General features: G+C 42.0%; 1 protein-coding gene across 1 annotated transcript in view; it reads right to left on the reverse strand.

Annotated features, from left to right (window-relative positions):
• Positions 1-10,167: 10,167 nt before the first annotated feature.
• Positions 10,168-24,793, reverse strand: part of AGPAT5 (1-acylglycerol-3-phosphate O-acyltransferase 5) — a 44,004-nt gene continuing 29,378 nt past the window's right edge. Inside the window, exons 6-8 of the mRNA XM_055416334.2 lie at positions 19,440-19,601; positions 13,703-13,826; positions 10,168-12,708 (exon numbers count right to left, since the gene is read on the reverse strand). Coding sequence (XP_055272309.1) covers positions 12,483-12,708; positions 13,703-13,826; positions 19,440-19,601 — 512 coding nt within the window. The 3' untranslated portion in view covers positions 10,168-12,482. The remainder of the gene's footprint in view (positions 12,709-13,702; positions 13,827-19,439; positions 19,602-24,793) is intronic.

The following is a 24,793-nucleotide window of genomic DNA, read 5'->3' on the forward strand; positions in this document are numbered from 1 at the left end:
TAATTCCCTTTGGAAAGAATGAAAGGAACAGACAGAAGTAACAAGAGCTTTGCTTTTCATTAGAAGCAGATGCGACAGCACACAGATATTTTCCAATAATTATCTGCAGTCACTGTGCCACATAACATTAACTGATTGAATTCATTTAGAGATAACCAGAAAGAGGATTTTTCAAATACTGCAGATTTTAAGACTTTAATGAATTACTAGTCATCATGATACCATATGGAATTATGTTCTGATAATACTGTTAAACAAAATAACCTATGTGCCTAGTAAATTTAACATTTTTGAATCTGGAAAAACTTGAAGATACACAAAAAAATCCCACCCCCACCCACCCTACCCCGCTTCCTCCACACAGAAAATGACGAGATATGATAACCACTCAAAGCCCAATCTAGAATGAAAACATTTCAATAGCATCGTATTGCCTCACATTGTATTCCTTGGTTGTGCTTTTCTGTCTCATCACCATCAATTCCTGGATGACCGTCCCAAACCATAACTTCCATATCACTTGCTAAATATTGGTTATGCCATTGACTTTAAAAAAGAATTTGTTGACTTCAGACTGTAAAAGTGAGACACAGTTGCTTGAGAAAGACTTCAACTGATATTTGATCTGTTGGCCCACTGATTAACTGTGAAACATTGAGACTTGGGTGTGTATCTGTGGTTCAGTTCAGTTCAGTCCCTCAGTATATCTGACTCTTTGTGATCCTATGGACTGCAGCACACCAGGCTTCCCTATCCATCACCACCTCCCGGAGCTTGCTCAAACTCATGTCCATTGAGTTGGTGATGCCATCCAACCATCTCATCCTCTGTCATCCCATTGTCCTCCTGCCCTCAATCTTTCCCAGCATCAGGCTCTTTTCAAATGAGTCAGCTGTCCGCATCAGGTGGCCAAAATATTGGAGTTTCAGGTTCAACATCAGTCCTTCCAGTGAACACCCAGGACTGATTTCCTTTAGGATTAACTGGTTGGATCTCCTTGCAGTCCAAGAGACTCTCTAGGGTCTTCTCCAACACCACAATCAAAAGCATCAATTCTTCGGCACTCAGCTTTCTTCACAGTCCAACTCTCACATCCATACATGACTACTGGAAAAACCACAACTTTGACTAGACGGACCTTTGTAGGCAAAGTAGTGTCTCTGCTTTTTAATACACTGTCTAGGTTGGTCATAGCTTTTCTTCCAAGGAGCAAGCGTCTTTTAATTTCATGGCTGCAGTCACAATCTGCAGTGATTTTGGAGCCCAAGAAAATAAAGTCTGTCACTGTTTGCATTGTTTCCCCATCTATTTGCCATGAAGTCATGGGACTGAATGCCATGATCTTAAATTTTTGAATGTTGAGTTTCATGCCAGCTTTTTTCACTCTGCTCTTTCATCAAGAGCTTTTTCAGTTCCTCTTTGCTTTCTGCCATAAGGATGGTGTCATCTGCATATCTGAGGTTATTGATATTTCTCCCGGAAATCTTGATTTCAGCTTGTGCTTCATCCAACCTAGCATTTTGCATGATGTACTCTGCATATAGGTTAAATAAACAGGGTGACAATATACAGCCTTGACATACTCCTTTCCCAATTTGGAAGCAGTCCGTTGTTCCAGTTGCTTCTTGATCTGCATATAGATTTCTCAGGAGGCAGGTAAGGTGGTCTGGTACTCCCATCTCTTTAAGAATTTTCCACAGTTTGTTGTGACCCATGCAATCAAAGGCTTTGGTGTAGTCAACAAAGCAGATGTTTTTCTGGAACCCTCTTGCTTTTTCAATGATCCAGCAGATGTTTACAATTTGATGTTTCCTCTGGCCTTTTCTAAATCCAGCTTGAACATCTCAAAGTTCTCAGTTCACGTACTATTGAAGCTTGGCTTGGAGAATTTTGAGCATTACTTTGCTAGCATGTGAGATGAGTGCAATTGTGTGGTAGTTTGAGAATTCTTTGGCATTGCCTTTCTTTGGGATTGGAATGAAAACAGACCTTTTCCAGTCCTGTGGCCAGTCCTGCTGAGTTTTCCAAATTTGTTGGCATATTGAGTGCAGCACTTTCACAGCATCATCTTTTAGGACTTGAAATAGCTGAGCTGGAATTCCATCACCTCCACTAGCTTTGTTCCTAGTGATGCTTCCTAAGGGCCACTTCACTTTGCACTCCAGGATGTCTGACTCCTGGTGAGTGATCATACCATCATGGTTATCTGGGTCATTAAGATCTTTTTTGTATAGTTCTTCTGTGTATACTTGCCATCTCTTCTTAATATCTTCTGCTTCTGTTAGGTCCATACCATTTCTGTCCTTTATTGTGCCCATCTTTGCATGAAATGTTCCCTTGGTATCTCTAATTTTCTTGACGAAATCTCTAGTCTTTCCTATTGTTTTCCTCTATTTCTTTGCATTGATCACCGGGGAAGGCTTTCTTATCTCTCCTTGCTATTCTCTGGAACTCTGCATTCCAATGGGTATATCTTTCCTTTTCTCCTTTCCTTTTCACTTCTCTTATTTTCTCAGCTATTTGAAAACCATTTCACTTTTTTGCATTTCTTTTTCTTGGGGATGGTCTTAATCACTGCCTCCTGTACAATGTCATGAATCTCCATCCTTAGTTCTTTAGGCATTCTATCAGGTATAATCCCTTACATCTATTTGTCACTTCCACTGTATAATCATAAGGGATTTGATTTAGTTTATACCTGAATGGTCTAGTGGTTTTCCCTATTTTCTTCAATTTAATTCTGAATTTGCCAATCAGGAGTTCATGATCTGAGCCACAGTCAGCTCCCAGTCTTGTTTTTGCTGACTTTAGAGAGCTTCTCCATCTTTGACTGCAAACAATATAATTAATGTGATTTTTATATTGACCATCTGGTGATTTCCAAGTGTAGAGTCATCTCTTGCATTGTTGGAAGAGGGCGTTTGCTATGACCAGTGTGTTCTCTTGACAAAACTGTTAGCCTTTGCTCTGCTTCATTCTGTACTCCAAGGCCAGACTTGCCTGTTGTAACCCCAGGTTCTCTTGACTTCCTACTTGTGCATTCCAGTCCCCTATGATGGAAAGGACATCGTGTTTTAGTGTTAGTTCCAGAAGGTCTTCTAGGTCTACATAGAACCATTCAACTTCAGCTTCTTCGGAATTAGTATAGACTTGCTTTACTGTGATACTGAGTGCTTTGCCTTGGAAACGAACAGAGATCATTCTGTCATTTTGGAGATTGCACCCAAGTACTGCATTTCAGACTCTTGTGGACTGTGAGCACTACTCCATTTCTTCTAAGGGATTCTTGCCCACAGTAGTAGATACAATGGTCATCTGAATTAAATCGGCTTCTCTAGTAGCTCAGCTGGTAAAGAATCCACCTGCAATGCAGGAGACCCTGATTCCATCCCTGGGTCAGGAAGTTCCCCTGAGAAGGAACTGTTTTCCTTGGAAAACTCCACTCTAGTTTTCTTGGTCTTCCCTGGTGGCTCAGATGGTAAAGAATCCCCCTGCAATGTGGGAGACCTGGGTTCAGTCCCTGGGGTTGGGAAGATCCCCTGGAGAAGGGAATAGCTACCCACTCCAGTATTCTTGCCTGGAGAATTCCATGGACAGAGAAGCCTGGCAGAATTCCATGGGGTTGCAAAGAGATGGACACGACTGAGCTCCTTTCAGTTTATCTATAGAGTGAGGTAAATAAACGTGCTGGGTGCCTAGTATGCCAGGAACTGGGATGGAATCTCAGGACCCACAAGCCCCAACCGACCTGTGTCATCCTATAGACCAGTCTATCCACAAGAAGCCAATGCCAGACACACATGAATGTTAGAGCCAGGTCAGCAGTTAGAAATAAAATGTATCAGGAAACAAAGTGACACACTCGACACCGGGAACCAGCAGACACCAGCGTGGACGCAGGAGTAACAGTGTGTCAGACAACCTCGGGGCCTGCAGCTCCCCAAGAAAAGGACCGGGGGAGGATGCTCTGTGTGGATGTACTTCTGACCTAAAGTCCTTTATTCAACTTCTAGAAACAGATGGGGAAGGAATACAGCGGCAAAAAGGAAAAAAAGAAGGATAAAGACATTAGCATGCATGAAGACAGGAATAAACTGTTGCCTTGATCCTTGAAAATATACTTTATTTCACTTCACAATATCAACCCTTATCACATGCCAAATTGGAACAGCATACCAAAAAAACTTCAAACAAGAAAGCTGCTAGTTCTAGCGTAAAACAGAACCGCTTATGGACATGTACACAGACACACTATACAGGGTAGTCTGGGGCTTCCCTGGTGGAGGCTCAGATGGTTAGCAAGCCACCTACCAGTGCAGGAGACCCAGGTTCGACCCCTGGGTGGGAAAGATCCTCTAGGGGAGAAAATGACAACCCACTGCAGTATTCCTGCCTAAAGAATACCGCGGACAGAGGAGCCTGGCTGGTTACAGTCAGTCAATGTGCAGAGTCAGACAGGCTTGAGTGAGCACTCGAGCATGCACGCACACACACACAGACACACGCACACGGCACTGCACGGAAAGCCCTTCAAGACTGCTGTTACAACCACCTTCACCGACCTCGGAAGAAGTCTGTGCTGCCAGTCTGAGGGGACAGACATTCCTCAGCATTCAGGACCAACGTGGGGTCAGTTTGGAAAGATCAAGAGATTTTCTTATGAAAGATGGAGAATTTTCCCTTTTGTAATCTCTATATTCTTTAATCTAGATTTTAACAACCACTGTAATCTTTAAATAACTATGATCAGAGTTATGATCACCCACTTTTTAAAAGCATTTATAAAGTCTGAAATACTGCGTTACCTCTTCATTAAGCAGGAGTACTTTTTTCTGTCAGAAGTTCTGGTTAAGTGACTTTTGTGTAGTTTATTTGAACTCTGAATTTCCTCTGCAGAACCAGGGGTGGGAGGAGGATTTGAAGAACCAGACGCATTTAGTACTGCTCCATTCCATGTGCTACACACAACACTTCAGAGGCACTGACTTACTGAGACCTCAGCCAGCCTCAGAGGTAAACACGATTATTACGGCTGTTTAACAGATTAAAAAAAATTGGGCCACAGAAACTTTACATTTTAAACTGCCCAAGGTCAAATGTCAAGTGGCGAAACTGGGACCCAAAACCTGGCAGTCCACCTGCTGCCTGCTTACTCTCAACAGCCAGCAGTTGGTTCCCTGCCATATGAGACCTGCTATGGGGACCAGATGAGAGATCATGCCCCTGGATTAGCACGCTGCTCCACCAGACAGTAGGCACGTCTCAGGAAGAACCAAAGGAAAACGAGCTTCGAAAGGAACATACAGCACTCTGTCACTGCATCTGTCAACGCAACATACCCACTATCACACATACATGAAACAACTCTCCAAACACAGCCTTTGTCATCACATATATTGCTAGGATGGGCTTCCCAGGTGGCGCTAGTGGTAAAGAACCCACCTGCCAATGGAGGAGACAAAAGAGACACTGGCTTGATCCCTGGGTTGGCAAGATCCCCTACAGGCGGGCATGGCAACCCACTCCAGTATTCTTGTCTGGAGAATAGACAGAGGGGCCTGGCGGGTCACAGTCCACAGGGTCACACAGTCAAACACAACTAAAGTGACTTAGCATGCACCCATGCATATTGCCAGGTAACTAATTCTTGAGATTCACAGTTTCCCTTTTTTGGTTGAACTAATGAAGCATCAATAAACCCAAGAATGTAAGTCAGAATTTATTCTGAACATACTGTAAGGAGGCAGGACTCTTAGTAAATAATCTCTTGCTAGTATTCTTTTTTCAGGTATAAGGTTTATAAAACTAAAGTTGCAGAACATGTCTTTCTTACACAGTCACAGATAAAATCATGAATCATCATTAATTTGGATGAATAACTGAGCTGTCTCCCCACCATCAGTAAACATTTATTGAGAGTTTGCCCCACAAATCAGATTTCCTTCAACACAGTAGAAGTTACTGAGTTTTTATTTAGGGTGATTTCCCTGGTGGCTCAGAGGTTAAAGCGTCTGCCTGCCATGCGGGAGACCTGGGTTCGATCCCTGGGTCAGGAAAATACCCTGGAGAAGGAAATGGCAACCCACTCCAGTATTCTTGCCTGGAGAATCCCATGGACGGAGGACCCTGGTGGGCTATAGTCCACAGGGTCGCAAAGAGTCGGACACGACTGAGCGACTTCACTTTCACTTTCAAAAACAGGCTCCTCCCCCCACCCCCCGCTCAGGATAATAACCAAGAATCTCTGTTTTCATTCTAATCCCAAAGAAAGGCAATGCCAAAGAATGCTCAAACTACCACACAATTGCACTCATCTCACACGCTAGCAAAGTAATGCTCAAAATTATCTAAGCTAGGCTTTAATAATACACGAACCGAGAACTTCCAGATGTTCAAGCTCGATTTAGAAAAGGCAGAGGAACCAGAGATCAAGTTGCCAACATCCGCTGGATCACAGAAAAAGCAAGAGAGTTCCAGAAAAACATCTACTTCTGCTTTATTGACTACGCCAAAGCCTTTGACTGTGTGGATCACAATAAACTGTGGAAAATTCTGAAAGAGATGGGAATACCAGACCACCTGACCTGCCTCCTGAGAACTCTGTATGCAGGTCAGGAAGCAACAGTTAGAACTGGACATGGAACAACAGACTGGTTCCAAATAGGAAAAGGAGTACATCAAGGCTGTATATTGTCACCCTGCTTATTTAACCTATAAGCAGAGTACACCATGCAAAATGCTGGGCTGGAAGAAGCACAAGCTGGAATCAAGATTGCTGGGAGAAATATCAATAACCTCAGACACTCAGATGAGACCACCCTTATGGCAGAAAGAAAAGAGGAACTAAAGAACCTCTTGATAGAAGTGAAACAGGAGAGTGAAAAAAGCTGGCTTGAAACTCAACACTCAGAAAACTAAGATCATGGCATCCAGTCCGCTCACGTCATGGCAAATAGTGGAAACAGTGACAGACTTTATTTTCTTGGGCTCCAAAATCACTGCAGATGGTGACTGCAGCCTCAAAATTAAAAGATGCTTGCTCTTTGGAAGAAAAGCTATGACCAACCTAGACAACATATTAAAAAGCAGAGACATTACTTTGCCTACAAAGGTCCATCTAGTCAAACCTGTAGTTTTTCCAATGGTCATGTACGGATGTGAGAGTTGGACCATAAAGAAAGCTGAGGGCTGAAGAATTGATGCTTTTGATTGTGGTGTTGGAGAAGACCCTTGAGAGTCTCTTGGACTGCAAGGAGGTCCAACCAGTTAATCCTAAAGGAGATCAGTCCTGAATATTCATTGGAAGGACTGATGCTGAAACTTAAGCTCCAATACGCTGGCCACCTGATGGGAAGAACTGACTCACTGAAAAATACCTCGATGCTGGGAAAGATTGAGGGCAGAAGGAAATGAGGACAACAAAGGATGAGATGGCTGGATGGCATCACCGATTCAATGGACAAGTTTGAGCAAGCTCCAGGAGTTGGTGATGGACAGGGAAGCCTGGAGTGCTGCAATTCATGGGGTCACAGAGTTGGACATGACTGAGTGACTGAACTGACTCTCTCTTTGACCTCAGGTATAAATAGTCCCAGAAACTCTCCCCAGTTAGTAGAAGTAATCAATTTACTTAATTATTCACAAATTTGAAAAAACATCAGTGAAATCTTGGGGCTAATGTGACGTAACTACTCTAAACTGACACAGATAAGTAAGTGATTGCAAAACGGCACACCAAAACATCTGAATAAAAGGTTTTAGATTCAGTCAATGGAGATTTTACCTATGCAAGGTGTTAGATTCAGTTACTGTGTTTATAAAGACAGTTATACTAAATTGTAACGTAATATTCCAAGTTAGCCAATCTTTAGTTTAAAAGTAGGTGTAACTCATAATAGAAATTGCCCCTCCTTCAAATTCCTACTTATAAGCAAAGATTGCCAGGAGAAATATCAATAACCTCAGATATGCAGATGACACCACCCTTATGGCAGAAAGTGAAAAGGAACTAAAAAGCCTCTTGAAGAAAGTGAAAGAGCAGAGTGAAAAAGTTGGCTTAAAGCTCAACATTCAGAAAATTAAGATCATGGCATCTGGTCCCATCACTTCATGGGAAATAGATGGGGAAACAGTGGAAACAGTGTCAGACTTTATTTTGGGGGGCTCCAAAATCACTGCAAATGGTGATTGCAGCCATGAAATTAAAAGACGCTTGCTCCTTGGAAGAAAAGTTATGACCAACCTAGACAGCATATTAAAAAGCAGAGACATTACTTTGCCAACAAAGATCCATCTAGTCAAGGCTATGGTTTTTCCCGTGGTCATGTATGGATGTGAGAGCTGGACTGTGAAGAAAGCTGATCTCCGAAGAATTGATGCTTTTGAACTGTGGTGCTGGAGAAGACTCTTGAGAGTCCCTTGGACTGCAAGGAGATCCAACCAACCCATTCTAAAGGAGATCAACCCTGGGTGCTCATTGGAAGGACTGATGCTAAAGCTGAAAGTCCAATACTCTGGCCACCTCATGCGAAGAGTTGACTCACTGGAAAAGACTGATGCTGGGAGGGATTGGGGGCAGGAGACAGGGATGACAGAGAATGAGATGGCTGGATGGCATCACCGATTTGATGGACATGGGTTTAGGTGAACTCCGGGAGTTGGTGATGGACAGGGAGGCCTGGCGTGCTGCAATTCATGGGGTCGCGATGAGTCGGACAGGACTGAGCGACTGAACTGAACTGAACAAGGTGGTATCTGGAATATGTGCCAAGAAAACCTCTTCCTCAAGCTAACACTTGAAGAATAAATCTTATTAGGATTACAGTTTATTTTTACTGTATACATTTGCAATTGTAACACATGAAATCCCAGTACAGACATTTCTCTGTTTTCTCAAATATGAGTCTGCTATACATCTGGCAGTTCCTTTGCACCTATGCTTCATGGGCAAAGGTTATACATTTGTTAGTTTTAATGGTCAATTTATTCAGATCATTTTACTGATATGGACTTATTCAGTGAAGGTAGGTACAAACCATATAACATCTTGAAAGAAACAGTAAAATTTATGTAACCTGGATATTACTTTGAAATCAAAGGTCCGTCTAATCAAGGCTATGGTTTTTCCAGTAGTCATGTATGGATGTGAGAGCTGGACTATGAAGAAAGCTGAGTGCTGAAGAATTGATGCTTTTGAACTGTGGTGCTGGAGAAGACTCTTGAGAGTCCCTTGGATTGCAAGGAGAGCCAACCAGTCCATTCGAAAGGAAATCAGTCCTTAATGTTCATTGGAAGGACTGATGCTAAAGCTGAAACTCCAATACTTGGGCCACCTCATGCGACGAGTTGACTCACTGGAAAAGACTCTGATGCTGTGAAGGATTGGGGGCAGGAGGAGAAGGGGACGACAGAGAATGAGACCGTTGGATGGCATCACCGACTTGATGGACATGAGTATGAGGATGTCCTGGGTGTTGGTGATAGACAGGGAAGCCTGGTGTGCTGCAGTCCATGGGGTTGAAATGAGTCGGACACGACTGAGCAATTGAACTGAACGGAACTGAATCTGGATATAAAGCAGAATTGTACCACTCTAAATGAAAAAAATAAAAAATTACATGGAAATGATACAGATGAAAGAAGTCACCAGTAGGTGTGATGTAAGGATCAGTCGGATTCGTCCTTGACTCACCAACCTGGCTAATTTTAAGCATCTGGCACGTTTCAGTGTGGTATGTTAGTAATTAAAAAATTGTCAAGCAATTAATAATCGCCATACATCTTATAAGCTTCCCTGGTGGTTCAGACGGGAAAGAATCTGCCTGCATTAGGAACATCCCTTGGAGAAGGGAATGGCAACCTACTCCAGTATTCTTGCCTGGAGAATACCATGGACAGGGCAGCCTGGAGGGCTGCAGTCCATGCGGCCGCAAAGAGTCAGACACAACTGAGCTAGTAACATTCATTCATAAATCTTATAAAATATATGGATGACCTTATATAACCAAATTAACACACTGTATCACAATTTTGAAAATTTTAGTGTACTTAAAAAAAAAAAAACTGCTCAATACTATTTCAGAATGCAGGGCCAGACATAAGGCCTATTTTATGTAAAGAGAGACTGTTGGTGAATTTATGGGTCACAAAATGTTAAATAGCACAGACATCAGAGACAGTGATTTTATTTTCTCTTTTACTTTCATCCAAACACACCCTTTTGTGAAAAAGACAAAAGCATGCACATTGACTGCAGTCTTTTAAAGAAAAAACAAGTAACTAAGCCGTAAGTCAACAATAATATAAACAAAACCTTAAATGATATGTGAAATGATTTACTGATATATAGAGTTCTTTCATTTCAGAAAATAATAATTCAAGTCATATCAATACATGTTAAAAAGAAGCTTCTAATTTTTGAAATATTTTGATACAAAAAATTTTAAACATTTTATAGACCTTTTGTGAGAATAACATAATGGTAGTTATAAAGAACACGCTGTTCAAGTGATCTTGAGCAGCTCACTTGGCCTTCTTCAAATCAGTTATAGTCAACGTAATTCCAGTGGTATTGCTTCTTAAAATTTAAATTTAGAGCAAATCCATGACATTCAAAATAAGTTACACAACTTACATTTATTGTGATCTAATTAGAAACAGTTCGTAACTTTAGGACTGTTAAAAAAGAGTATTTAACAAAGACATGGTATTGACATAATTGTGCTTTAGAGGGTAAGAGAAAACTGCAATGTGGCATAAGAACAAAAGTTTTACCTCCACCTTCGTTTATAATGAGGCCGATGGTATCCTGTGGGACTGTGTGTACACACACATTACATACTAGTGTGTGTATATACATACACATACTAAACTATGCACAAACCAGTTCATACTACCCAACTCTTCAAAGGGGTTTCTTGAAATAACTTACTCTAGTTCTGGAAAATCAGACACAATTTCTCTTATTATTTCTATTTTGTTTATCATGACTTAAGAGGTGTATTTCATCTGGGGCACTGATATAATTTTACAGCAAAAACCCATTACCCGGAAGCAGAAATGGGTCCTAAGGGACTAATAGGTAATCAAGCTTCAATTGTAACATAAAAGTAGAGCAGATCACACTTTAAAAGGTCCTCTTCTTGAGTTTGTTGTTCCAGGATTGAAAATTGTGTGACGTGCTTCCAGAAACATCACCCTTCTTTTCAGGTGACTCAGATGAATTAACACTAATGGGAACTAAACAAATTGACCCTGTCCTGATGGATTAAGTCTGTATTTACTGGTTTGAGGAAGGCGAATTCTTGACGTCAAACAACACAAAATGCCTTTGCCGCGGATAGCGGCCTGGCTCACAACAGCTTAAAGGGTTGAAGCCTGCGTCAGGCCACAGCGCTTCCGGTGAGGCCTGCGTCAGGCCACGGCGCTTCCGGTGCGGGCAGCACCTCTGCTGACGATCTGGAGGAGAGGAACTCGAGTAGAACGGAAACCGACCATGATGACATAAAAACGTGATTTTTGGATTAGACATTTCGCTGAACCCAAGGGTAACAGGCAAAAGGCACATGCTAGTAAGTCTGGTCAGGTGTCTGAGAGTTCCCATCATCTTAAATATCTGTGGAGTCAGGTCTAACAAAGGTTCACACTGATTATTTCGACATAAAAAATAACAAGAAATCTTAAGGTTTTCAAGTACTTATGGCACAAATGTCATGAAGTTCTAGGAGCTTAGCCTAAATCTTCGAAAAGCTGAGCAATTTAAAGCTCTGCTACAATGAATCAGGATCACAATTTTAACTTCTCATTTTTTTTTTTACATTATTCTTTTGTATAGAGTACAACATGTGCAAATGAAGCTGTTTCATTAATATTAGAAATACTACTTTGCAAATATCAAGTGAAATCAGCTAACAACACAATACAATAAAAGACTGCACTAACACTGAGTTTCTCCCACCAACATTCCCTGGCCCTTTCCTTGTGCCCTTCTTGATTCTTAACTACAATTTCTTTCATAGACTTGGAGAAATTAAACAAAAGGCAAAATATTTCACAGTTGCAAGACACTAAGTACTTTAGTGATAAGAGTTGGCCCAGTCAAGTCTTAAAAAAAACTGAAAACGAACATAGTAAAATATATTGCAAATTAATATTCATGAATGCCACTCTTTGATATAACACAACAAATTATACAATCCTAACAATCTTCTGCAGCTGACATTAGTTCATAGGAAATGCCAAGAATAATATAAGCTCTGTTTACCTTTTCCTTTTCCAACAGCTTCTGGACTAAAGTTGCAAAACCGTGTATGTTTGCCCAAGACCAGCTGAATATTGGCTTTAGTCAGAAATTCTATTTTATCCAATGTTCAATCAACAAGGCTTTATTTACACTTCTTATTAAATTCAGGAGCAATCGGATGTAACGTGCAGCCAACAATAAACAGCGTAGCGCATCCCACCACCTGGAGACAGCTACTCGTTTACGCTTTAATACTAACCCACAAGCAGCCAATCAAGGTTCCATAAATCCAGGTTTTCACATACAGTTTCCTTCCGGCCTCAGTCATAAGCAAACCAGCAGTCAAACCACTTAAGATCAAGAATGATGGTAAGGTCTTCTTGAGACTTAGCTTAGAATTAACACTTTCTCCAGGAAATTTGTTTCTTCTTTCTGGGTCCGGTGAATCATAGAATTCTATAAGCAATCTACAGCCAGAATGAAAAAGAAAATTGCTTTAACTTTCAGATTTAGTCATTTCAATATTTTAATTCAAGAAATATTTATTGGGTGCCTGTTAAGAGAAGTTACAGGTCCTTATAAGGAAATACCCAAAGAGTTGCTTTAATTGAGGTTTCTAGACATTACAAAAAATCATTTTAATGGTGCATCCTATAACTCATAGATCCACTTTTTTCAAGAAGACGGAGAAAAGTATCAATATTTAAAACATAGCTTTCAAAAAACAGAAAAAAATATCCACTGATAGCAAAACAAACAGTAAATAAGTAATACATCCTGAAATTTTCATCCAAGAAAATTCAATGTCTAAATATCATCTCTAAGCCTAAGAACTCAGTTTTTATCTTCCTAAAAACAAACTTCTAAAATTTCTTTTAGGAATTTGTGTAAATCACAGGGAGTCTCACCTGCTACCCCTGTCCCCCAGAGGCCCCCACCTGGTACTTAGAGTAATGCTCAGCACTTGCTCCAAAGTCAAGTTATTAGCAGGAGAGACACTGGGTCAACCCCAGAAACTGTTTAGGCCCCAAAACACTAACAGCAAAATGACACTTTGGTCATGAAAACATCAACTGCCCCTTCTTTTTCCAACAAATGCACTGGGGTCAGTTCCACATACATGTGAGGGACCACCCTCCACCCACGGCCGGATTCTCCACGCCCCGCTGGCCCCCAGGCCTGGAGCATCACAATGTGGAGTTTTCTGTGCATCTTTTTTTGTAAAAACCATTACATCTTACACAGATTACTGAAATGTGGTGAATAATGATGGACAGCCCCCATAACAAAATCTGTCACAGCGACTTGTAACTGTCAAGGTTAAAACATGAACAGACAAGCATGGAATAAGATGTGAGTTTGTAAAAAGCATTCTTAAGACAATAATCTGTTTCCACATTGTTTACTATAGTGACCGAGTTGAGCCAACGTATTTGAAGGGCAAGAACTGTCATTACTCACTTATCTTTTATTTCAAAACGCTCATGAAGCCATCTTTTCATGGATACTTGTTCTTCTGGGATATTTTTTTTGTCTATACGATCGATGTGAATATGGATTTTTGGACATTCTTTGCAGAGAAATTCTAATAAGAAACACAAATATTTCATTTTTATTAGTTCAGAATTCAATTATATGAAATACCAACGAAAATGAGGTTTTAAAAAGTTTTAAAACAAAGCTCAGAGTCTTTCTTTAGCAAAAACAAAAAATAAAGATTAAAAACTGGTGGTCTGGGGTTTCCGGCTGAAGCAGTATAATTTCCAAGTCTCCCATAGTTACTTAGGTCACGAGTTAAATCAACCAGATGGTACTTCTCATACAACAACTATAACAAGCTGTACAGGCAGCCCAGGTCAGGAGGCTAGCCTCTACCAGAAGCATGCACCCACCTAAAGGGGTCCCTGTATGCCAACCACCCTCAGGCCCACCAGCCACCTTCATGGGGCCACCGGGCTCTGTCCCCAAGCCGAGTGCTTGTCACAGGTCACTGGGACCAGATGCATGTGCCTGGGAAAGCACTGGGCACATGGAGCCAGCCTACCCCTCAGACCCCAGCACCGAGCCGTGGTTCTGCCTGACCCCGCAGCCCTCCGCCCACCCCCAACTCCTGAGTTGCCAGTGGCGTCTACTCACTGGTGCACCTTGCTCCCTGAGTCCTGCCATATTTTAACATATTCTCCTTGCTCTGGGAACCAGATTTCTTTCTGTGGAATAGCTCTGGGCCTTTCAACAGCTAGTTCCTAAAAAATGCTAACCTAAAAATTAGCAGACAGTCTTTTTTCCAGCTCAGGTTGCACAAGGGATGAGGTCAGGATTTATTAAAAAGAAAGAACTTTGAGCCCGGAAATTTCCTTTTTTGGATGTGACTTTCTGTGAAGACATGACCATGATAATATATTTAAATTCCTGGAGAAGGAAATATTGCTAAGAGATTTAAGAGACAACTATGTTCCCTGAGTGGGCGTGCAAGTAGGGAGACAAGGCTGTTTATCGCAAGTTGGAATGTGCACACAGGTGTGTTCAGGAAACAGTGGCTGGTGTGTTGTGCAGCTGGAGGAAGACAGGAAGCTGATCCTTAAAGGCTCCACCTCTGGACCCTGCACACAGCCCTTCTTGTGAATTTTCTCTGCAACTGCTTTCCTCCACTTCTGGTGTCAAGCCTCAGTAATGCATTTCAGTCATCAAAAATTATCTTATTGTTTATATACTCTTAGGAGTGAACTAGCTTTGATAATAAATGTGCAAAACACTGCCATAGGAAGATTGCACTTTTACACTATTTTTCTTTCTTTTCCTCAAGTTCTGTTTTCTTTAAATCAAAGACCAGCGTAGGAAGTGCTTTCAGGAGCAGAACTGTGCACGGGTGAAGAGCACAGACAGTGAGTCAGGCGGCCCGGGCAGATCTCAGCGTGCAGCCTCTCTGCACACCTTTCCATGTGCACCCGTCCACAAGACTTGACGGTAGCAGACCCGGCCTGGGAGGCTGTCGTGAGGGTGATGGGGCAGGACAGGACCCAGCACACACGTGTGTGCAGTGTCAGTCACTGGAATTTGCTGGCTGCACGTGGCTCCTCACGTCACCCTATTTCTATTTCTGATACGTAAAAATGAAGGACCTGGCACCAACTTTCCTATCTTTACTTAATCATCTACACCTGCCCCTAACATTTCCTGCCTCTTAATTAAGCGTGTGTCCGGTTGACACTGCATTTACCCTGGATGTCCCAAGTCCCGGGGCACAGACATACAGAATCTCCAAGGACACGAAACCAGCTGCACTTCTGGGGTCAGAAATGAATGTGTATGAACTCAAGTGTTTGGAATGTGTCACCCATCCTTAAAGACGCCAGTGTGAGAAAGGACCCTGAAGGTCCCCTGGATGCTTTTGGCTTTTTCTCACCTAGAAGGTCCATGTCAAAGTCACTCAGTCATGTCCGACTCTTTGACCCCATGGACCGTAGCCCACCAGGCTCCTCTGTCCACGGAATTCTCCAGGCAAGTATTTTGGAGTGGGCTGCCATTCCCTTCTCCAGGGGATCTTCCCAACTCAGGGACTGAACCCAGGTCTCCCGCATTGCAGGCAGATTCTTTACCGTCTGAGCCAGCAGGAAAACCTAAGAATGTACACAGTGCTTTGGTATTTATAACACGTTTGTGCATGTCACTTCACTTGACCTCCATGAACCTCTGCAGGCAAGGACTATCATTCCTTTGTTGGGGCGAAGGAACCAAGGGCCAACGTCGTCAGCAGTGGAGTCAAGCCAAGTCCCTGTGGTCAGGAATCCAGACACAGACCATACAATCTCAGATCAGCGCCAGCGACATCCAGGAGGTGCTCCCACCAGAGACAAGAAATGAGTGACAGAAATACTTTCCTCAGTATTTCATAAGCTCCTATATCTACTTTAGTAAAAACTATTTTAGTTGGGGCACATTTCACAGGGCATGAGCAAAAATTATCCCATAATATTTAGGGAATGTAGGGAAAATTATTCTAATTAAGGTGTAATTTTTTTCTGACTACAGATTTCCCAGCAGGTCCCTAGAGTATATTGATATTCCAGGGCCGTACAGGGAGTCTTCCAAGGCTCTAGACATGTCACAAGGCCTAGTCTCCGGAGGAACCAAGTCGCGGTGCTCTGTGCCTGTGGACCTGGGCGAGAGGGGCAGAGCAGAACCCAGGCCGGGGAGCCTGCCTCCCACTCTGCTCCCTGCCTGGCTTATAACCCACCCCCGTCCCTCTGGGTAAAAACAAGAGAAGAAAAATGTGACCTAAACCCAACAGAAAACTGAGTAGGTAAAGAGTTATATGCACACACCAATGAACACTATGTAGCCTTTTTAAAAAAAAAAAAAATCATGTTAAGTGTATATAAAGAGACGCAAAGATGTTCATGACATACTCTTAAGCCAAAAAAAATACATACAGGCAGATATACATACCAACATGTATATATGTGTGTGTGTGTGTGTATAAATACATACAGACATACACACCAACATGTAGACATTACAAAAGACTGAGAAAAGTATCTGAGGTGTTATCTGGGGTTGTATCTGGACCGGTGAGTTTGTAGTTTTTTTTCCTTCCTCTGAGTTACCTGTAATTTTCCCCTTCAAGTATGTCTTATTTTCATATAAGAAAATATTAAGAAGAAAAAAGTTACCTGAGAATTATATAAAATACTTGAACAGAATATCAATTGTTGTCCTTTAGCTCAAAATTTCTTCCAGTGTAACACTCATTTTAGAAACAGGAGTTATAAATCAATCACACTCAAATGGCCCTGTCTCACCTCTGCCCAATGGACTCTGTCCACAGAAGCACTTGGACACTGTTGGAAAGAGCAGGCGAAGCACAGGAGGACCCCCTGATGGGCCCTGAGCGTACCCACCTTACAATGGAACAGACCACGAAATGGGAAGGACACGGCTCACTGCCTCCCGCTCTGCTAGGAGGCCCCAGCTGCCAGACGCGGGTCACCAGGAGGGTCCCAGCAGGGTCACGGGCACACAGCCCCGCCCCCGCTCAGGACAGCCTGTGAGCAGCCAGGATGAGGCACCCCAGGGAACTCGGATGGAAGCAATTCCCCTGCAGGGCTGGGAGCAACCCTGCCTTATGGCACATCAATGAACCATCTGGAAACTTTATGGAAAAAACTGCTGCACTCCTATCAACAAAGTGCAAAAGTCCCTCGGACACTTTACTCACCCACAGGCAGGGGATCTAACCTTTTATTTGGGATTTCTGCCAGTTTGATAGCAAAAAATGGTTTTTGACTTTTTCTTATTATGAACATCTTTTTCGGTGAACTGGCTGTTCTCACCCTTTGCTCATTTTTCTACTGAGTGACCGGTCATATCAGTTTATAGGTACACTTTGTACATTAAGGAAATTAGTTTCTTTTTCCTGCAGTCCCCTTGTCCTCAGTCTTCTGGTTTTACTCTGGTGTGCTTTTGCTTGAAGAAATATTTATTCTTAATTGACTGAAATGAAATAATTTTTTTGTACGTGGCTTCCGAATGTAAGAGAAAAGCCAACCTTTTCAAAACTAGAGGCCCTGTGCCTAGACGACCCAAAGCCACCCAAGGTGCTGAACAAGTGGAGCGGTGGGAGGAAGGGCCAGGCCTGGGAAACCCAGCCCTAAGACGTGTGTCCCCAAAAAAGGCACTTCTGGCCTAACTGTGAGGAGACGGAGTCGCCAACAACAAGCACTACCTTCTACACACGCTGTGCCCTGGGAGTGCAAAAGCGCTGAGAGCTACGAAGGGACACCTTCGTCAGGGACAAGGCCAGAGGCTCGGATGAGGGCGACGGCGGGAAGGTGGCCCGGCCGACACACAGCCCCATCTCAGAAGCCACCAGAGGCGGAGCGGGAGGGTCTCCGTGACGGGCAGGAAACCAGCAGCCCCACGGGCCCCAAGCAGGAGGCGATGACGTGAAGGAGCTCGGGGCTGGGCACCGAGGCCCCGGCCAGCAGTGCCCTGGGGACCCCGGGGAATGCTGCCTGGCCCACAGGTTCTTACCATGGGACCTCAACTCAATAAAAGCAACCTTCTAAAAAGGTTATTATGGAATTACATCTGGTTTCCATGAACAAAAAATTATGTTCAGCCTTGTTTTCTAAAGAATGCTTGATAAACTCATGGCAATACTGTTGAGTAACTACACGTTATGTCCATCTTCAAACGTAAAACTCGGTCAAGGACTCTTTCAATGGTTCAAAAAGGGTAACAAGTATTACATGTTGCCTTTTGTTTGTAAATTAAATTTGCACCTACAATACAGAAGCGATGAAGACGGGGTGCAGGGTGGGGAGAACAGGTGCACGAGGTCTGGAAGAGACGAGCCCGCGCGCTTTTGCTGCAGCTCCCACTTCACTCTGCAGTGAGTGAGTCAGGAGGGCGGCCAGTCCTCCGCAGACGGGGTCCCTCGGGTGCCCTACCTCCACCGCCGGCCGCTTCCCACAGCTCAGCCGCTTTCTGCTGACCCCCTGTCCTCTTACCCTCCTTCCTCTGGGAGTCACTCTCCCTTCTGAACATTCGCCTTCAAGAGATCCTGCTGAGACTCGCTAGACAAGCAAGCCGGTTCTACATCCAGCAGCTGCCAAGCGGAAATACGAGGCCGATATACCTTGAAGAGTGGAAGGAAAACTCCACATGCTTCCTGCTGCCCAGCCCCACAACCAGAGGTCGCCAACAGTCAAGAGTGCATTTATACTGAACTAAGGCTGCCCACTTAAAATCCTGGCCCAAAGGTCCTTAATATTTGAGCCCATGGTTGAAAAAAGAGAAAGTCATGCGTGATGGCCCTTCTTCTTGTCTGGAATACTAGAGCTCACAAACGTCGCATGAAAAGCACACAAACAGAACACTGACCGAGCGTACAACTTAGTGTCGCTAGCTGAGCATTTTCCCTGGTCACTCCTTCCTCTGCTGTATGTAGCTTTTCCATTTCTATGTGTGAACCTTGGGCAGAAAGAGGCCAAGTTAATGATACTGGGCAAATCCAAAGGACTAATGGGACAGCAAAGCAGAGCTAATGAAATTACTGCCGTTACAGATGAATAAAAAATACATCAAGGGTACAGATTTTTAAAATATATCAATGTAACATAATAGGACACACTTACCCTTTTTAAAAAATACATCCCACTTTTGTAAACATGTATGACTTACTGGAAAACAAACTTACCAGCCATGGATGGTGCTTCCTTCCGCTGTCCTTTATCATCCACAGACCCTTCAAAAGCCACTGTAACATCATAAACTGCATCCAAATAATCCTTCATAGAATCAAAAGCAACGTGAGTTGCCTTTATTCTTGGTGTCAGCACATGTTTTAATACTGGAAGGCCTAGAAGAGAAGTTGAGTCAGCGTGGCCATGTATTAGTTACAAAACACCTTGGCAACAGACTGTAACTTCTAACCTGTTTTTATAGGAAAGTTTAGACAGCACTCTAATGTGCCTTTCTCAATTTAAATGTAACACACTTACCACACCACACGTACAAGACCGTGCAGGAAGCTGTTGGAAAACCTGCCCTCAAAAAGTGTATGCCTCTCAGAAACCCTCCAATTTGGAAAACTCAGACGAGAGCAAACATACAATCCTCATTTCTGGTGACAGAATAAAAGTGGGAGCACCTTGCCCGTGGTCACTCAAGATTCAGGAGTAAAATTCCTAATTTCTGACTCCAAGTCCAAGATTCTTTTAGTTCTATGTCTACTCAAATAGAGATGAAGTGCAATTACCCCAAACAACTCCCACTGTGTACAACATTTGAACTGAGATCCGTATATAACTGATGTGATCCAAATACAATGTGAAATACTAACCTGATACTTTTAGGGTAACTAAAGAATCTAGTTTCTCAGTAAACTTTTTTTAAAAATCTGAAATCTAATTCACAGACCATAAAATTCACCACTGTAAAGTATACAACTCAGTTGATTTTAGTTTATTCAAAGGACTATTCAACTATCACCACTATCAAACTTCAGACCGTTTTCATTACTCCAAAGACCTTTCACCCTGGCACACACGGCCAGGAAAATCCCCTCTTCCTCCACTCCACTCCCCATTACCACAAAGCTACTTTCAGTCTCTATGAATTTCCCAATTATGGACAAATCATATAAACGAGAGCAAAGCATGTGACTGTTGTGTCTGGTGTGTACATCAGTACTTCATTACTTGTTATGGCTGAATAATGCTCTATTGTATGGATATACCAGACTGTGTTCATCCACCGACTAGCTGACATATGTCTGGGCTGTTTTCACCCTTTGGCTATTATGAGTAATGCAGCTATGGACATCCATGTAAATCGCATATGAACAATGCACATAAGTCTTGGTATGAAAGTAAAATTTGATTCTCTTGGGTATATTATTTACACACACACACTTTTAAAAGCTTCTTTAAGTGAGAAAATACTACCATTTATATAGAATAATTCAACATGTTGGTTAGTGCTCCTGTTGAGTGTTAAGAATTTGCTCCTTTCCCTTCCTATTTCCTAGGAGTTGGTGAATGACAGGGAAGGCTAGTGTGCTGCAGTCCATGGGGGCTCGAAGGGTCGGACACGACTGAGCAACTGAACTGAACTTCCTATTTCCTACTGCGCCCCCGCGCCCTGCCCCGCTTCCTGTTTTAGAATATTTATTGACAATTTAACAGAAAAGTGTAGCTCTCTGAAAAAGTGACATAAAAGCAAACCATTGAAAAAAAAACTCAATTTGGATTTTCTACTGCTTCTCTCCAGGGAAAATTAGCTGCATAAGAAAGAACAGCTATAGCATGTTGGGATCTTCCTGCAGAAGAATTTTTAAAATGCAGAGTGGTGTGGGAAAGAAAAAGATTCCCACAACCACATATCTGACTTGAGTCCCTGGGGCAGAAACAGTTTAATTTATTCACAAACTTATAACAAAAACCTGGACAGTATACCAGGCTGGGAAACATTTGTCAATTAAATTAGTTAATACTTCCTTCTCTGCTCTTGGAATTCACCCAACTTTATGAAGTCCACAGTTCCACAGTATCACCCTGTGGCAATTAATTATTAGAATCTAAGTAAGTCAGTAAGAAGGTAAGAAGACAGAAAAGTAATACTTCCCTAAAAATGAGTTATTACAAAGGTTTGGGAAAATCGACTGGTGAATAGAAATACCCATCAATAGTAGGTGAAGGAAGTGAAGGCGGAATGTTCTCACTGTGGAAGGTATGGGGCCACTCCACTATCCCCAAACCTTGGGTCATTATTATAAAACTAATTTCATAATAACACTATAGAGACCAGTTAGAATTTCAGTGCAGAATCAAACAATAGGCATTCGTAATTAACTACTTGAGCTTGAGCCCACTACACTGCCTCTAGGGAACTCAGAAAACCCCTGAGCCTGAAACAGGAAAATGTTAGCTAGTTAAACTAATTCTTCCTGGTCAATATCTAATCTCTGTTTTAGTATCTGCTTTGCCTTGCTTCTACCTCCAGACCTCCTGACTTCTAGCTGGCACTAACAATACTCTAGCTTACCTTTGACCAAACTTCTCCCTGAGGGCCAACATGGTGATGCTTCACATAACTGAAATTTTGTTGTTAAATAAATGATGGCACTGAGTGGAAACTCTTGCTCCAAGTAGGAAATCTTACACTATATATGTGTGTGCACATACTGCTATACACACACACACATACACAGGGCTTCCCGGGCTGAGTGGTAAGGAAACTTCCTGCCAAGTAGGAGACATAAGCTCGATCCCTAGGTTGGGAAGATCCCTTGGAGAAGGAAACAGCTACCCACTCCAGCCTGGAAAATCCCATGGACAGAGGACCCCGGCGGGCTACGGGGTTGCAAAGAGTTGGACATGACTGAGTGACTGAGCATACACACACGCATTCTGAGGACTTGGGCTTAATTTGCAGGAGTCAAGTGAGATGATGTGTGTGTGTGTGTGTGTGTGTGTGTGTGTGTGTGTGTGTGTGTGTGTGTGTGTGTGTGTGTGTGTGTGTGTGTGTGTGTGTGTGTGTGTGTGTGTGTGTTTAGTCGCTAGGTCATGTGGCCATTTCTGTGTGTGTGTGTGTGTGTGTGTGTGTGTGTGTGTGTGTGTGTGTGTGTGTTTAGTCGCTAGGTCATGTGGCCATTTCTTTCCCCAGGGATCTTCCTGACCCAGGGATTGAACCTGCATCTCCTGCATTGGCAGATGGATTCTTTATCACTGTGCCAACTGGGAAGCCCAACATAAATACATTACTCACACTTAAAGACTTTTTTCACTTACTCGTATGAGTAAGTTGGTATCAACTGGTAGAAGCTTGAGGAAAAAGAATGCTGGAGAAAGGCCAAGACAGAGGCCTGAAGGGTAGAAAGTGGGGGAAAGCCCAATGGACAGATGACCAAAGGTGAATTAATTTATTCGGAAATATGAGTAAATCTTTTTTAAAAGGAACGACTAACACTTAGTTTCAAGTAAAAAGGGAATTTGCAGATCATTAACCTAAGAGTCTATGAAGCAGACAGTGACACTGGGCCATCTATAGAGATACAGACGTGAACCCAGAGTCTTCACTGTCATACAGAGTGAAGTCAGTCGGAAAAAGAGAAACAAATATCGTATACTAACGCGTACACATGGAATCTAGGAAAATGGTTCACATGAACCTACGTGCAGGGCAGAAATGGAGATGAGATGTAGAGAAGGAACTTGCAGACAGAGGGGGAAGAAGAGGGTGGGACGAGTTGAGAGAGAAGCACTAACGTACACACACTACCACGTGTAAAACAGATAGTGGTGGGAATCTGCTCTAAAGCACACGGAGCTTAGCTCAGGGCTCTGCGAAGCCCTAGACAAGTGTGCTGAGGGGTCGAGGGAGGCTCAGGAGGAAGGCGATGGATGGCACACTTACAGCTGATTCAAACTGTTACACAGCAGAAACTAATGCAGCTTTGCAAAGCAATTATAATCCAATAAAACAGCATAAGAATTCATGACACTCTAATACAGACATACCTTAAATAACAACTCTAATTATAAATAAATATATTTGTGACTCAGGAGGAAGGGGATGGATGGCACACTTACAGCTGATTCAAACTGTTACACAGCAGAAACTAATGCAGCTTTGCAAAGCAATTAAAATTGAATAAAACAACATAAGAATTCATGACACTCTAATACAGACATACCTTAAATAACAACTCTAATTATAAATAAATATATTTGTGACTAATATATTTTTGAAGGAAATTACTTCTAGGAAATAGTGATAGCCAGGGCCTTGAAATATTTAGGATCTATTAGACAGACAGACACACCCACACCCATCACTCCGACCTCTTAAACCAGCTATCACCACATCAATGGTATATGGTGTAATGTGTAATGACTTCAACATGTAAACAAGTGTCAGATGTTAAAAATCTAAATTAAAAAAGGTTGGTTTTAGTTTGTTTTTTTATTTGTTTACTAAGTCAGATTCAAATGAAGGTGTACTTTGGGGCAAAATTAACAAGAAGTGCTATTAAGTTTCAATTTTCCAGAAGAAAAATTAGCTTAACAGCTGGAAAAACGAGTTCATTTGTTTTTATTTTCAAGCAATCTCATTTAGTTGTGAGCTAAGAGGAAAGAAAACAGGAAACACTCTTTCTAGCTCTACTGTTCACAAATCTACTTCCTTTGTGTGCAGTGGAAAACAATTACCATTAGTTATAAGAAAATATATTTTTAATAAATAGCGAGTCTTCCCAGTTACAGGATTTAAAGAATAGTCAGTCAGCAGTTAAAAACTGTATCTATGAGAAAAATTATTCATTTTTTCCCCTTTTGGTAACTGAGAAAGATCTGTAACTCACAGAAAAATGACAGACCAGGAATGGTCAGTTACTGGTGACTAAGATATTATTAGATTGAAAAAGCTATAGTATATATCATTATTATGCTATTTTAAGAATTACTTACAAGTACTTGCTTTAGCATTATAAAATTAGTTTGGATTTTTAAACATAAGTAATTTTTAGTAGTTATATGTAAGCTACTAAATTTATAACATAATACATGTTTGTGGTTTTAAGTCACTACAGTTTGGGATAATGTGTCACACATCAGTGAATAACAAATACAATCATGTTTTCTCTCTCCTATTAAATCATAAACTCCTGAAAGACATTATACAGCTAGTTGTACCACCTTAGCAGACTGTTACATATTTAGAAATCAAAAATGAATTCAGCAGTCTATGAGAACTTAAAGCTCTCTAGGTTAACTTCTCCCAAGTCCAACTTGAATCAACTCATTCAAAACACATGTTCCAAGATGCAGCTGATTCCTTAATCACAACAAAATGCACCAGATTTTACAAGTCACATGAAAAGTAACAATAAAAAAATTCCCAAATAATAAGTTTATTGTTTCTCTTTCATCTCATAGAACATAAAATTCTAATTCCCAAACAGAATTAAAGTGGATATGAGATGACACATAAAGAGTTTCTGAAAATTTATATAGTTTATTAGCCTTCATAACTCAAGACTTTATGAAGAGT

Source organism: Moschus berezovskii, chromosome 26 (genome assembly GCF_049115385.1).
Source record: "Moschus berezovskii isolate FMDL1 chromosome 26, NW_MosBer_1.0, whole genome shotgun sequence".
Lineage (NCBI taxonomy): Eukaryota > Metazoa > Chordata > Mammalia > Artiodactyla > Moschidae > Moschus > Moschus berezovskii.